Source organism: Sturnira hondurensis, unplaced genomic scaffold (genome assembly GCF_014824575.4).
Source record: "Sturnira hondurensis isolate 20B ecotype Veracruz unplaced genomic scaffold, ASM1482457v3 Scaffold0000648, whole genome shotgun sequence".
Taxonomy (NCBI): domain Eukaryota; kingdom Metazoa; phylum Chordata; class Mammalia; order Chiroptera; family Phyllostomidae; genus Sturnira; species Sturnira hondurensis.
In genome coordinates this window covers 1,057,791-1,072,975 of record NW_028073279.1, presented here as the reverse complement: position 1 = coordinate 1,072,975, position 15,185 = coordinate 1,057,791, and the positions used below count along the sequence as shown (strand labels likewise).

The 15,185-nt window shown below is 38.2% G+C and overlaps 1 protein-coding gene across 2 annotated transcripts; it reads left to right on the top strand.

The window, feature by feature from the left end:
• The first annotated feature begins 20 nt into the window (after positions 1-20).
• TYW3 (tRNA-yW synthesizing protein 3 homolog) lies at positions 21-14,619 on the top strand. Of its 2 annotated transcripts, XM_037042308.1 has the most exons (6): positions 23-295; positions 3,292-3,372; positions 4,755-4,853; positions 5,066-5,137; positions 7,345-7,478; positions 14,142-14,619. In XM_037042308.1, exons 1-6 carry the CDS (start codon positions 122-124, stop codon positions 14,356-14,358), a joined length of 777 nt encoding a protein of 258 aa, XP_036898203.1. In that variant the 5' UTR covers positions 23-121; the 3' UTR covers positions 14,359-14,619. The 2 variants fall into 2 exon arrangements, with proteins under 2 accessions (XP_036898213.1, XP_036898203.1); XM_037042318.1 differs by lacking the exon at positions 5,066-5,137 and having other exon boundaries at positions 21-295.
• The last annotated feature ends 566 nt before the right edge of the window (positions 14,620-15,185 follow it).

The following is a 15,185-nucleotide window of genomic DNA, read 5'->3' as shown; positions in this document are numbered from 1 at the left end:
AGTTCAGAACGACGAGGACGTAAGGAAGTTTGGACCACTTCGGCACCACTCGCTCCAATATGGCCGCCCCCGTGGGAAGGCGAGGGCTGTTGTCAAAGTCTAACCCTAAATCCCTCCTCGCATGGATCCTAGCGCAGAGTTCGGGAGATGGAAGGCGCAGTGTCTAAGCAAAGCGGACCTCAGCCGTAAGGGCAGTGTGGACGAGGATGTGGCCGAGATTGTGCAGCTCCTGAATGGGCAAGAACAGTTTTTTACCACCAGTTCCTGCTCTGGCCGTATCATCCTCCTAGACGGGGTGAGCCTCCTCTGAGCCCGTCCAGCGCTTGCCTTGTAGTGGGAACACCAGGAGTCCCTTGCCCACCCATTGTAACACTCCATGCAGCCTATTTATGTTGTTCTTTTTGGTGGGTGGTTTCAATTTCATTATCTATGGAAATTTAAGAGGGTGAGTTGACTTTAATATGTCTACCAATTCACCTGGAGATCTTTTAAAGTACACATTCTGATTCTGTAGGTCAAGCCTGATATTCTGCCGAAGCTGCTGGCCTGGGAATGGTATGGAGTTGCAAGGGCTAAAGAATCTGATTTTCTGAGTACTACAGGAATTTAAAGAACGAGGAAGCTGGTGACTACAAACGCTCTACCTAATCCTGTTTGACTGAACTTCACTAGGGTTAAGGTGTTTACCACCTCCTAGCGGCCCACTTCATTATTACAGCTTTTATAATTTTTACGTTAGGCTGAAAAAGTACAATACTGTAGTATATAGTGTGAGATAGTGGTCAAGCCGTCAGATTTTGGAGTGATAAGGCTTCGATTCTAACCCAGTTTGGGGAATTATTGGCTACGTGACTATAGGAAAGTTATGTAAGCTCGTCCACTCTTTCATGAACTGAGGATAACAAAAGTATTAGATTCTCAAGGATCTTGTGTAGAGCAGCGATTTTCGAGAGGTGTGCTGAGGAAGGCTCACTGGTGTGCCACAAGAATTTTTGAAACTGATCTCTTTTTCCATAGATTGTCGAATTTAAAAAAAGGATAACAATCAACACAATAGCAACCCGATGTGAATGAATCAAAATTACATTTATTTACTGTCAGATCAGTATAAAATGTTTTTTTTTTTGCGTGTCTCAGAATTTTATTGATTAGTACGTGTCATGAGATGAAAAAGGTTGAAAATGGCTGGTGTAGAGGAAATGAGGTAATTTATTTGAAACATTTAGTGTTGTGCCTGGCCCGTATTAAGAGCACAAAAAAAGTTAGCTGTTTTTTAATTTTAGCATTAGTACTAAATTCAAAGTACAAAAGACTGCATGCTCTTAAGCTCTTTTTAGATCCCTCACTGATCTCCCAGGTCAGCAGGGCCTGTTTCTTTTGTATTACTTCTGCTGCCTTTAGAACAGTGGCACTCCTGTTGGGCTTGCTCTCTTCCCCCATTTTTGCTACATTATTTTAGGTGGATTTCTGCAATGGTTTTATAAAAGGTCACTACACTACTAATGTCTTTGCCTCAAACCATGTTACACACTGATAATAGATTTACCGTTCTAAAGCACAGCTCTGTCAATGTCACTCATCCAGGTGGAAGTCTTTTGTTACACATTTGTCACCATCAGAATATCCAAATCCAATTCTAGTATGGAGTTTGGATATTCTACCCTATTTTCTGCTCCTTCATCATTATTTATTTACTGAAAGTGAATCTTTTCTTTTTCATCTTGTATTTACCTGCCCTTATCTTTGCTCATGTTTGTTTTTCTTCCGTGTTTTCCCCACCTCTGCGTATATAAGGCATGACTCCCAAAAATCCCCTTCTACCTGAACACACACACACACATTTGGGGATAATAACTGCTTCTGAACTGCTTTAGGACTCTTTCTGAACCTTTTTTTATTTTATGTGTTATCTTATGGGAGTATTATGTTTATTTTCATTTTGCCTTATTTCAGGAAGGATTTGGATCCATCCTGAAAACCATACAAGAAGAAAAATTAAGAATGGAAATATCTGGATAAAGGGAGTATAGAAGCCAGTGATAACATTAATTCCTATAACATGCCAGTAGATTCTTTAAATCTAGAAGTGGGCCACATATTTGGCTCTACACTTTAGTGCAGCTAGCATAAAATCAGGTACAAAAGTCACTGAGGTGATTGAATGAAATCGAATCAGTTTTTTAGGACAAGCGCAGCCCTTCCCATTACCAAGACAGGAAAGTCTCCTGTGTACACATTGTGTGAATAGTCACTTTGTAGAAGTACAGTGATTTAAAAGTGCATATGGTTTCCTGCTTCCTCTTTCTAGTATCCTTAAGGGTAAGATCTATTTATACCCAAAATACATAATAGAACTTTGCAAATAGACATTTTCCACCAAATAAGCAAAGAATCTGATGTTTTGCCTTCTTGAAATTTTGACCTTTTAGTTCTAGCTTTGCCCTTTGGAACTACATGTAAAGTCACAAATTTATGCCTCTAGAAACTAGGGACATATAAAGGTGTGAATAGCTCAGGTGACAGTAAAAAAGTGGTAGGGATTGTTACAGCAGTGCTTTGTTACAAAAGCAACTCTATTTTTTAAAAATATTGTTCGAGCTAAGTGAAACAGCTAGGGGAGAGCGCAGGGCCTGCTAGTGTGCAACCTCTTGAGTCATCCCTTTCCTCCTGCCAAAATCATGACCATGTTTCAGACAACATTAAGCTCTTTTACTCTGGTAAACACATTTAAAGATTTTTAAATTTATTTTTTATTATTATATTTTCAATTACAGGTTACATTTAATATCACTTAGTATTGGTTTCAGGTGCATAGCATAGTGATTAGACAATCACATACTTTACAAAGAGTTCCCCCTGATATTTCTGGTACCCATCTGGCATGATACATAATTATTGCAATATTATTGACTGTGTACCCTAAGCTGTACTTTACATCCCCGTGACTATTTTGTAGATACAAATTTGTACCTAATCCCTTCACCTCTGGCCCAGTCTCTCAACTCCCCTCCCCTCTGGCAACCACCAGTCTGCTCTCTGTTTATGTTGTTCTTTAGATTCCACATATAAGGGAAATCATACGGTATTTGTCTTTCTATTTCAAGCATTGTGGTTTCACTTTTGTTTTTGGTAAATGTTACCCAAATACCTACCTATTGAATTGTTCTTAGTAATACTTAAAAATCACCACTTGGGATTATTAATTTAAGAAGGCCAACCATATGTTATGCATTGTACTTAACATTTTTGTAAATATATGATTAAATTAAATTGTGCTGTTTTTCATTTTAGAGTATAAACGGCTTTGAGGTTCAGAAACGAAACTGTCGCTGGCTACTAGTTACACACAAACCTTGTATAAAAGATGATATGGTAAGTGTATATTTATAAATTTAAAGAAATAAGCTTTTTCATTCATAGTCACTTTTAATACAGATGAAAACAGTAGAAAATTCAAGATGATTTGTGTTCATAATTATAATGGGTAAAGATTAGATTATTCATAAAGCCTAAGGAGAATTAATTCACTATGATGGCCTTCTTGAGTTGTAATAGATAAAACCAGAAATATATATACGCAAGCATTACTTTGAGTGCTCACAAAACACATCCTCTTGGACATAGCAGAGAGTTCAAGGACATTGGACATATTGGGTCCAAAGATTAAATTTCATTTCTGCCATTTTATAACTGTGCGACCTAGTACAAATTGTAGAAAAAAAGGGGAGAAAGGATGCCAGGAATAAAGGATTAGCACTCTTACCAGCATTCTGATGTAAATAAATTATCCATTACTTACCTGGATTGTTTCTTGAAAATTTTTCTGTCTGTGCTGGATTATTTAGTTTCCTAAATTGAAATGTTTAGATGAATTCATATAAGTTTGGATTAGCCAAGCATTTACATTATGGGTTCAGGTGCTCAAATACTGTCTTCAGAGTACTCATTCAACCTCCATCCCCGTGTTTGGGTCCTAGTTCTCTCTGCATATTTGCCCTTACTCTCTTCTGCTTCAGATTATCTTTGTGGCAGGAATGGTAGCTACAGAAAAGACTTCTTCTGAAGATCCATGTATCATTCCCAAAGGACTCTGAATCATACTGCTTGGGTTACAGTCTTCCCCTTGAGATCAGTTATTCTTGCCCATAGAATGGAGTGCCATTGCTGATCAGACCTAGGCACTTGGCATCTTTGATATTATGATAGTGGGAGTGATAAGTGACAGAGTCATGATTTACAGCCCCATGAAAGTGAAATGGTGTGAAGGCGGAGTGTGCTGCCTAGGGATGTGGGGCAGACAGAAATAATGGCTACCTTGTATAAATTCTAGCTCATACATGGATGACATTGAGACTATTGTACATGTGTCTCAAACCTCAATCTAACGGGGTTATTTAAACAGACCTAGTACAGTCTTTACCTACCATACTCCTTAATAAAAAATCTGCAAAGGAATTTAATACAGTAGTAACTTACACTTTAATATAGGGTTGGAGAGAATGATGCAGGAATATATGGGAGAATTAGAAATCAGGTCTTTCAAAAGAATAAACAGATTAATAAGTGTCCGGCAAAAGAAGCTAAAAAAAAACAAGAGTGCAAAGTTATTTTGGGAAAAGGATGCTGCAGGAGTCTGAAAGTTCCTGGGGAAAACAAGTTACATGTCATAAAGTGTCACCAGAGAAGAGGGTCATGTATTTGTGTCTGATATGAGCACTTTTCATTTATTTATTTATTTTCATTTATTTATTTAGATTGTAGCTCTGAAAAACGCGAATGGTGATGCTGTTTTGAAATTTGAACCCCTTGTTCTGCATATACAGTGTCAACAGTTGCAAGATGCACAGATTCTGGTAAAACTTTGTAATTGTACTTGAAATTATAGATATGTGGATTGATTTAATTGAGCCTTAAAACATCCACCAAAAATCAATGTGGTGTTAGTTTAATCAATTTTTAATTTAATTATAGGTTGGGTGTTATATATGTTTCTGCAGTTTGTAGAGTTTAATAGTTTATCTGATTAGTCAGATTATCAGAATTTAACAACTTTATTTTCTTACAGCATTCAGTGGCAATAGATTCTGGTTTCAGGAACTCTGGCATAACAGTGGGAAAAAGAGGAAAGACTATGTTGGTAAGATACCTTTGGGAAAAGACGGTTCTTTGAGCATGAAGATATCCAGATTATTGAAATAACTTAGACTTCTACTGAGAGTCCTGCCTTTAGTCTCTCTTTACTCGGATCTTCTTGTCATTCCCTTGCTCAAAACCTTCAGTGACTCATATTTTCCTTCAGGTCAAAGTTCAGAGTAGGCAAAGTCTAGAGCTGTTAGATGTACATTTGAGGTCTTATTTTATAGTATTGTATTCTCCACTGTGCCCTCCTCATTCTACGTAACCCCAGGTTAATGAGCACCGAGATGTCATGGAAAGAATCACAGATAGGGGGTCTGAAGCCCTGTGCGTGAATACCGGCTGGTCCCCGGCTATGCTATTTCAACTTGGGCAAGCTCCTTAATCCCTCGGGGTCTGAATTTTTTCAGCCATGTCAGAGGTCCAGCAAACCACTGCTCTAGCACAGTTGGGCCAGATCCCTCTACACCCATTTGATTAATTACTGTTTAAGGTTGCTTTTGTGTTTCAGTGGCAAAATTAAGTATCTGGGACATACTTTGTGGTCCACAAAGTTGAAAATGTGTACTGTCTTTCCTTTCGCAGAAAAGTTTACTGACCTCTGGACTGAATGATCTCTTAAGGCTCCTTCTCAGTTCCGCATCTCTGAGTCTTTTACTGGCCCATCCAATCCCTAGTGACTTTGCTCTATTCTGATCTGCTGCATTATTTAATGATTATATTTACTGTTTGTCATGGCATGTATTTGCCCTTGAATTAATTTCAGATTGTCTTCCATTCTAGCTCCCTAGACTTTCCTACTTTCTATCTATTTTTCCCAAATAGCTTATTTGACTATTAGGAGTGGCTTCCCTGTAAAGCATGATTAAACAGAAAGGCAGAGCCCGTGGTACTGATCTACACTTGGTGGCCCAGCAAGAACAGAGCCATCCTTCCACCTTCCTCTGCTTTGTCTTCCGAGTTCAGTTAGTTTTGAGTCCTATCGTATCTGCCTCTGATTGCACACACCTGAGTCTACCTCTCTGTACCTTCTGTCACTGCCCCTACGTAAGCCCTTGTTCTGTCTCACCGCAGTCTTTACAGTGGTCTCATGACTGGCCTTTTGGCTGTTCATCTAAGTCCCTCCAAACTGCACTGTTAGGATCCCATGTTCTGAAAAGTCAGGGTCTCTAAGTATTTTCCCTGATATTCAAGGTGTTACCCAGACTATTTCCCATCCACCTTATTTATGCTCATCTGCTAGCAAACTTACACTCCAGCCAGATAGAAAACTCTTAGTTCATTCCTACATGTTCTTTCATGAATCATGATTATGGATTAAGTGTTTCTCCCCTGTTTTTACATCGGGTAATATTGCACTTGTCCTTTAAAATCCCAACTCAAATGCCACCTTTCCCATAAAGCTGCAGCCTGTCTCAATTAGCTGAACCTCTTTAACATTTCCTTAGTGTTTTCTGTGTGTGCACATGTGCACACGAGAACATGTTGTGTTATAGTTTTTCATTCACATGTTTATTTCCCATTCTAAGGTGTAAGCTCTTAAAGGGACTATGTTATATTCGTCCTGTATCTTTACACCTTGCATAGGGCCTACAGTGCAGGTGGTTAGTAAATGTTCATTGAATTAATTTTTATTCTTCATAATAGTTTTTGTTGTTGTTCTTAATCTATATGCCATGTTTGGATTTACTTGTAACATGTTGACTGTTTCATCAACAGGGTTGCTAAGGTTGACCCGAAAGCACTGAGAAAGCAGCCACTTTGTGAGGTAGAGCAGGCGTGGTGTATTCTTGTAGCCACACTGTGCTGAAGCAGCAGGAAGAGGCTCTTTTGAATCCAGTTAATTTGGTTTTCCCTTGAAGCTTCTGTTGCAATTTTATTTATTTCTTTTCTTTAAATAGTGTATTAAAGCTTTTTAAGCTTTAGTGAGATTGAAACTGTTAAAGTTATTGGATTCTTTGATGTTATCTGCTTCTCTAAAACACAATGTGTAGAATGACTTTCTTTAGAGATGACCTTATATGATGGGAAAATCTATTTAATCTCCTTTGATCCAACTGCGTTTAGCTAAATTATATCAAAACATAAATCTAAATGCTGTAATGGAACTGAACTCTGTTTAAACACAACCCTGACTAGGGGTTTTCTTAGTTATTTTCAGTGTTTCTAGTACATAAGTCTTCCTGTCTAAATGTATGTTCCTTGCAGGCTGTCCGGAGCACACATGGCTTAGAAGTACCGTTAAGCCATAAGGGAAAGCTGATGGTGACAGAGGATTATATCGACTTCCTATTAAAGATAGCAAATCAAAAAATGGAGGAAAACAAGAAGAGAATTGAAAGGTACATTAATTAGATATTTCCATATTATTTTAATATGCCTAGATCATCTATGAATACATTAATACACACCAACGTTAGTTTGTATTCCCAACTACTTTTCCATTGTAGCCTTATCATGAATAATAAAAAGATGATCAGAGTAACAGATGAAAGTAGGCCAGACTATAATGCGTACTAAGCAGAGCGTACGCTCCATGGACGAGAGTGGGACAAGTGACTGTTGTTAATAGGAATAAAGGAGAGAAACGTAATCACTCGGTAAGAGAGCCCAATAGCTGTGGGACCATGACTGGCCACGTGGAAGACAGCCACGGAAGAGGTACACACTGCCACTTGGCTGTGATCTCCTGGAGGCGAGGCTACCTGGACTCTCCTTTGGAAGAGGATAGACAGGTTAATTTTAGCCTGGCAAATATTTTACACCTCTGGTGTGTTTAATACCCATCTCTTATCATGGGTTAGATCTAGAATTGCCAGAATTGTCCTAGTAGTAAGGACTGTGGCTATTAATTCACATTTTTATAGGTCTTTTGTTCTTAAATTTCACTTCATGCTAGATAATACTCTTACAGTGCTTTCTTTTTTTCAGTTCTTTTCCAAGAATAGTTTTTGGTATCAAGAAGTGACTGTTACGTTGTTTTTTTTTAATATAAACATAATGCCACTGACCCACCACCAGAAAGATGTACATTTCTGAGTTATTCAAGTAGTGATGGCCAACTTGATATCATTTATAATTTTTCTTTCCCTTCTCCCTACCTTCTTGGCCACCTCTTAACCAGTCAGTCTCTGCCCAGGTGACTGAGTCATTCTTCTCTCCCCATCCTTACTGGTACTTTCCTTATTCAAGACCATCACCACTATTAACTTGTCTCGTTGTAGAATGCGTCTAGTGTGTCTCTCTGTAAGCCATTATTATTATCACTGTCAAAATCCTGTCTGTAAAATGCAAAGGAATCTTCCTGCTTACTTGCTGGCTAAGGCCAGAGGTGCCAATGCAGCAGTGTTGCCTGCTGGAAAGAGGTAGAACTGGGTTCCAGAGCCAGAAGTGAGTTCAAATCCAGGTTCTACCACAACTTACAACTCTCTTGGCTTTATTTTTCTTATACTGAACCGGGGTAAATACTTATTTTAAGGAATAGTTTTAGTATAAAATGCCGTAGATACAATGATTAGCGCTGGCCCTGTCACAGCACGGTTCCAGGGTAGGCAAGCCTTTCCCCTTCAGTGACATATCCAGAGAACAAACCAGTAATCACATCGGTGTCACTGTCCAGGCCTTTTCCCCCGGGACTGCTTACTTGAACAACAGGATTCACATATTATTCGAGTGACTTTGCCTCAGTTCTCCCAACAACGGTACCATTCTAGATGTGTTGGAGAGAAGTTAATTTATCATATACAATGGATGTCTTGGGGCAGGAGGGCTTATTTTAAATCAAGCAACTGAAGAGCACCCAGCCGCTCCACCAGACTACAGAGTTTGAACTATATGTAGACTCTTGGTGCTACCATTCCAAAAGTTTGCCACACTTGTTATATGATATTCCAGTGAGGTTTTTGTTAAAACGTAGGAGACAGTAAGCAAATCAGTTTCTCTGTTTCCTTAACTTGAATTTCAACAAGATTATAAATATAGCCCAAGACCAAGTAGCTGTATACCTGGTGAAGTTAATTGAGCCACATTCACCAACTATAAAATCAAATTATGCTTTAAATCCATTGACTCAAAGATAGGTTTTGAGATTATAGTATATATTTTACTACCAAGGGAGTTACGCTTATCATGTAAAATCAGTGAAAAATTAAAGACAGGGAGAAAGTGTCCTGAGATGCTGATTAGCAGATAGCGTGTGGATTCAGAAAGACTGTACAAACCTGGGAGCTCCTTCGGGAGCAGCTGCACCTCCGGCCGAGTGCAGAGGAGGAGTCACTCTCCTGACGGGGAAAAGAGGGAACGGTAAGCGCTGGAGGCGAGGGGGTCTGCAGTCAGATGGTGCGCACTGAAACTGGTCTGCCGTAGGACCAAAATGTCACAGTTAAAATAGCCTTATTTCACTTAGCATAATGTCTTCAACATTAAACCATGTTGTGGGATGTATCAGAGTTTCATTTCTTTTTAGTGCTGAATAATATTTCATTGTGTTTATTTACCACATTTTGCTTATCCATACATCTGTCAATGGATGTTTGGATTTTTTTTCACCTTTTAGTTCCTATGAATAATACTGCTATGAACATGGGTATACGAATGTCTGTCTGAGAACTGCTTTGAAATCTTTTGGGATATCACCACAAGTGGAATTGCAGGCCCATCTGGTAATCCTACGTTTCATTTTTTAAGAGCTGCAATGCTGGTTTCCACAGGAACTGTGTTGCACTGTTTACATTCCCCCCAGCAGTGAGCGGGGGTTTCCTTTTCTCTGCATCCTTGCCAACACAGGTCTTTTTTTTTTTTTTTTTTGAAGAATGGCCATCCTGACAGATAGGAGGTGATATCTCATTATGGTTTTGGTTTGCACTTTGAGGATTAGTGATAGCTAGCATTTTTTCATATGCCAGTCGATAAGAATTTTCTTTGCCAGACACAGAAAACAATGATTAATACATCACTGCTGCTTTCCTTCCTGTTTCCCCTCCTGGATTTCTCTTACTGTCCTGCCTGTTGGTTAAATATTGTTGTCCTCCAGGCTCTGTCCCTGTCCCACAGCTTCCACTGCTTCCCCATATACTGGTAGGCCTTCCGAATCTTGCCCCAGTCATAGGCCTTATATCCATTAACCTATAGAACGTATGTAATTAAAATATTCCATCAGTCTTTCCTTAATCTCTTTCCTAGCCGAGTCTCAACCCCATAGCCGTTTCCTTGGCTCACATTCATTTTATCACTTACCAGTATCATAATAGTTCATGCCTCAGTGCAAAACAGAAATATGAATCATTGCTTTGCAATTATTTATGTGCATATATATCTTTTTTCTACCACAGTGTGGTCACGTTAAAAATGGAACTGACTTCTCCCCCTCACCAACCACACACACACACATACACACACTTTAAATATCTCTTATCCTTTATTTTTATCCTAAAACCTTACATAGTGTCTGGCTCATGGTAGAATGTAAATGTCTATAGAATTAATCATAAATAATAAAGTAACAAAAAGTAAAATACATTGAGTTTTTCAAAGGCAAAGACAGTTTCTTATTAACCATTATTTTCTGTGTTTGGCACAAGAAAATGGTTAATAAGTGTCTGCTAAATTTAGTTTACTGACTTTTTCCGTCAGTGTGCTGCTTTTAATGCTTCAAAGCCTTAATATGGTTATTCTGGAGCACATGTAAGATGGCTTGTACCTGGGGTGATCACGAGTGGGCTCTGGCCACATAGCCCCGGCGAAGAGTAACAGGTCCCCGAGTGACAGGGTGAGCAGGAGTGATGTTACAGAGTACCCCTCCTTGAGTGCACAGGCCTGTCTCAGCTCGGTTCCCAGCACCTGAGACAGGCTCTCACATGCATGTTTTTGAATAAAAACGCTAGAGCTTAGTTAAAGTCTGAATGCAGAGTATATGAAAATAGCCCTCTTTGTTATTTGTGAATAAGGAAGCCTAAAAGGGTGTGAAGTTGCACCTACATTTTATTAATGTTCCTTCTGATTTCATAAGTCAAAGAAATAAAAGCCTCTATTGCGAGTGGTCCTATAATGGACCTGAAAAACAAGAATTCATTTTCACAGCACTAGCCAGAAAGGTTTTCTCATGAAAAGAACAGAGTACAAGTTGCCCTATGGCATGGTGATCTTGACCGTGGAGGTAGAAAAACTGAAGACAATTTGATTTTTCTTTTGAGGGGAGAAAAGAAACAGTTACCTGAATATACTCCAAACTCTTTGTGTTGCCTGTGAGAGCTCAGAAAATTACACTTGGAGAATTGGACTTTAGAATGCTGTGTAAAGGGTCATAGAATGAAGGGAGAACATGCAATTGGAAAACACATTTCTGACTTAATGCATAAAATAGTTTCTCAGTGGACTTTTTGAAAGCTCCCTTAAAAAAGGAGAAAGGATTTGATGTTTGACTGGGCTTTTAGTACAGAAGGGTCTTTGTTCCACTTACCAGTTGCATTGTGGTACCCCAAGGATGTAGGTTTGAGCTCTTTAGTGGAAAGATTAGAGTAAGCCACCTGTTCCTCTTTAATTATCTTTTTATGTGTATGATTAACAAGATATTTTATGCAAATTGTTAATTGGCTGTGTTCATAAAAGAGCAATTTAGTCTCATCTATAGTTTTCTAGGAGTAGAGTATCATACAGAAACAAAAGACTTGGTTACCTGAGTGTACAGGCCAGGGTGGGTGGAGAATGGTAGAAGATGAAGTTGCTTGTTACCATGGGTAGTCTCTTATGAGCAGCAGAGGACTCTTCACACCATTCTCTGGCATACTTGGATTTATGTTTCAGAAAAAGTGAGTCATTCTGTTGGGTCATTTTTTAAAGCCATTTTAAATAGGCAGTTTGGATGATGGGAAGAAAACCAGTCCTTGCAGTCACCCAGGATGATGGGAAGACTAAAAAGATCAAACAAAGCATAGAAGGTTTCATAAGTATGAAGGACCGAACAGAATTTTGTTAGATGACAAGAGAGACAGATGCAGGAGTTTAGTCTTGGCAGAGTCTTAGCCAGTTGAACTCTGACCTCATCTCTCAACTCCTTTGTAAGTGGGGTGTGAGAGAATAGCGTTCTTCACTTCAGAGGAACGCAGGGCACATAGTGACTGGGTCAGCCAAGTTTCCTTGGAAGTGAGGATGTGCAGGGCACGTTATATGACAAGGTTGTTACCATGGAACGGGCTTTAAAAAGTTGTATGTCAGTTAGTGTTTTTCAAAGCCTTCTGTGTGCATCTCTTATGGTACAGTTTTGCCTTTTATTATGCGTCCCTCTTTGAGATTGACGCATTCGCGGAAGGGATGTCTGAGCATGTATTATATGGCAGGCTCACTGCTGGGTATCACGGTGTAGAGTGGTTAGCATGTAAGTTCTTAAAATATGGACAGGGCGTGTAGTAATCGTGTTACTACACGTATGTATCAGAATTGTGTGGAGTATTTAGGAATAGGGAAATATCTTGGGAAGTTTTAGAGCCTTTGCAAGTAGAATTAAACCTCTCCGTTGAATTAAAGAAGGAAGGGAATTGGTCCAAATGGCAATCTATTTTGTAGATATCAAAAATTTGTTGTCATAGTCTCTGATTGGAATAGGATACATAAGCTTGATGAGAGCCCTACAATGGCAAGGAGTCTCAGACTCCAGATCATTCTAATTTGGGACCTTTTTTGCTAAGTAGTTACTTATTCACATATTTGGCGTATTCTTACCAAGTGTGTCAGCCTTATGCTATGAATATAACAGAAAATAAGATAGATGGGGGGTCCTTGGTCTCATGGAGTTTATAATTTATGGATACTAGCCAATTTTATAAGTGAAGAAATTGAAATGAGGGAGTTTGGAATCAGCCATCCCAGTATCCCCCATGTAATATGCAAAGCCAGTATGAAGCGCATGCAGGGTGCCACACCGTCTCCATGCCTTCAGACACGTGCAGAAGGCTGCGGTGTCCGGCAGAGGTTCTCCTCGGGTGTGAATGCGGAAAAGAAATGTAGCCCAGTTCTTAGGGAGAAAATGTTAATTGTACCATAAAATTAACTGTAACACTCCAGTAGAAAAATGAGTAAAGGAAAAGAACAAGTCGCATTTAAAAAATTTCAAATAGCTAATGCAAAATATTCCATTTCACTTGCAAAAAAAGAAATGAAAATTGAAATAATAAGATACCATTGTCACCTACCCAATAGAGCATTTTTATGGTAATATTTAACATGTGCATGAAGTGGTCTCAGGTATTGCTGGTAGAAGTATATATTTTAAACGTAACATTCTGGAAAACAGTATTGCTCAAGAACCTTCCAATATTTACACCTTTTAACCATGTAATTACATTTGTGGGTATCTGTCGTAAAGAAAGATCTAGAAATTTAGATCACATTATTTTAAAAAATGCTTGTTACATGGTTTATATTAGGGAAAATTTGAAAATAACCTAAGACCAGTGTAGATGACAATGTTATACTAGTATTAAAAAGTGTTATTTTATAGTTCATTTGAAAATAGAGAAAATATTTTCAAGAAACATTGCATTTGAGAAATCAGTGTAAAATTGTATATATAATACCCCAATTGTGTAAAAGATGTGTGATACATTAATACATTAATTCAGCATACATTAATAAACTGGAAAGAATAAAAATATTGAGTGGCTATTTCTAGGTAGGTTTATTGAGCATCTGTATTTGTAACTTTGTATATTTTCTAAATCCTCTAAAATGAGTTTCTATTACATGTAAATGTAATTGGAATAGAAACTGTCTACATTGGAATAGAAACTGTCAAGTGGTGATTCCAACCCTTTTTCCAGACTGTTCTTAACTGAAAGCAAACTTCCCCCCTAATTAAACAATAATAAAAACAAGAATCATACTATTTGTTTGATTCATTTCAAATTTTAAGGTCACTAAGGAGACATTGATTTTACATAATTTGTAAGTTCTGGGTATATTTCATTAAGTTTCAAAACACTTATATAACAGTAGTACTTATTTCTTTACAGGTTTTACAGGTGCCTACAACATGCTTTGGAAAGACAAACTGTTACTAAGTCCTATCCCAAAGAGAAAGTCAACGAGAAAACTAATGCATATTCTCATAAGAAAAAAAGAAACCGAGAAAAAGCATGTGACAGATGTATTACTGAAGAAAACGATAAAGAACGTGAAAATGACAACAGTTCAGGCCTCAGTGCTGCTGTCTCCCCAGAAGATGACTGAGATCTGACTCTCACTTGTCTTTGGTAGAATAATGTTCCCAATAATTATGGTAAAGTTGCTCTTCATAAGAGTATTTTAGCTTGTTGAGTGTATCAGACATTCAGAAAAGCAAGATTTAATTTTCCTCTATGTTTTAGAGACACTTGTCTTACAAATATAGATACCTTTTTTAAAATAGCTGTGTATAATGCTTGTTCATTAAGTACCATTTATTAAATCACAGAAATTCATTACAAAAATAAAATTCTGATGTTTAATGCATCTTTTTTATTAAGTTTTAATTTCTACTTGAGCAAAATAGGAGAACTATAATATCCTTTCAAGAAAATCTGGCCCTGGCTGGCGTAGCTCAGTGGATTGAGCTCGGGTCTATGAACCACACGATCACGGTTCGATTCCCAGTCAGGGCACATGCCTGGGTTGCAGGCCGGTTCCCTGCAGGCCAACTCCCAGCAGGGGACGCACAAAAGGCAACCACACATTGATATTTCTCTCATCTCCTTCCCTTCCCCTCTAAAGATAAATAAATAAAAAATATTTAAAAAAAAGAAAATCTGAACATTAGAAATATTTGAATAAAAATAAGCAATGTTTCACTTACTTTTAACTTTGAAACCTTCAGCCTTTAAAGGCATGTTGGAGTTTTCCTGTAGCCATGGAGTATAATGATGAGTTGTTTTTTTCTCTTGACCTGTGATTAAAACAGCTGACGCCTTTCTGTTCAGGACAAAATATCTGAACCATCTTCCCCTTTATTCTCACAAACCAGAGATTGTCCTTGGCACAGTCTTCATAAAACAGGGAGCATAGTTTTTCACTAAGCCTAT

Bases quoted from the DNA above. Each gene is read 5' to 3' on its own strand.
- TYW3 (XM_037042308.1), top strand. From the start codon at position 122: ATGGATCCTAGCGCAGAGTTCGGGAGATGGAAGGCGCAGTGTCTAAGC. The intron at 3,373-4,754 runs GTAAGTGTATAT...TTATTTATTTAG, and splicing joins CTTGTATAAAAGATGATATG to ATTGTAGCTCTGAAAAACGC. The intron at 4,854-5,065 runs GTAAAACTTTGT...ATTTTCTTACAG, and splicing joins TGCAAGATGCACAGATTCTG to CATTCAGTGGCAATAGATTC.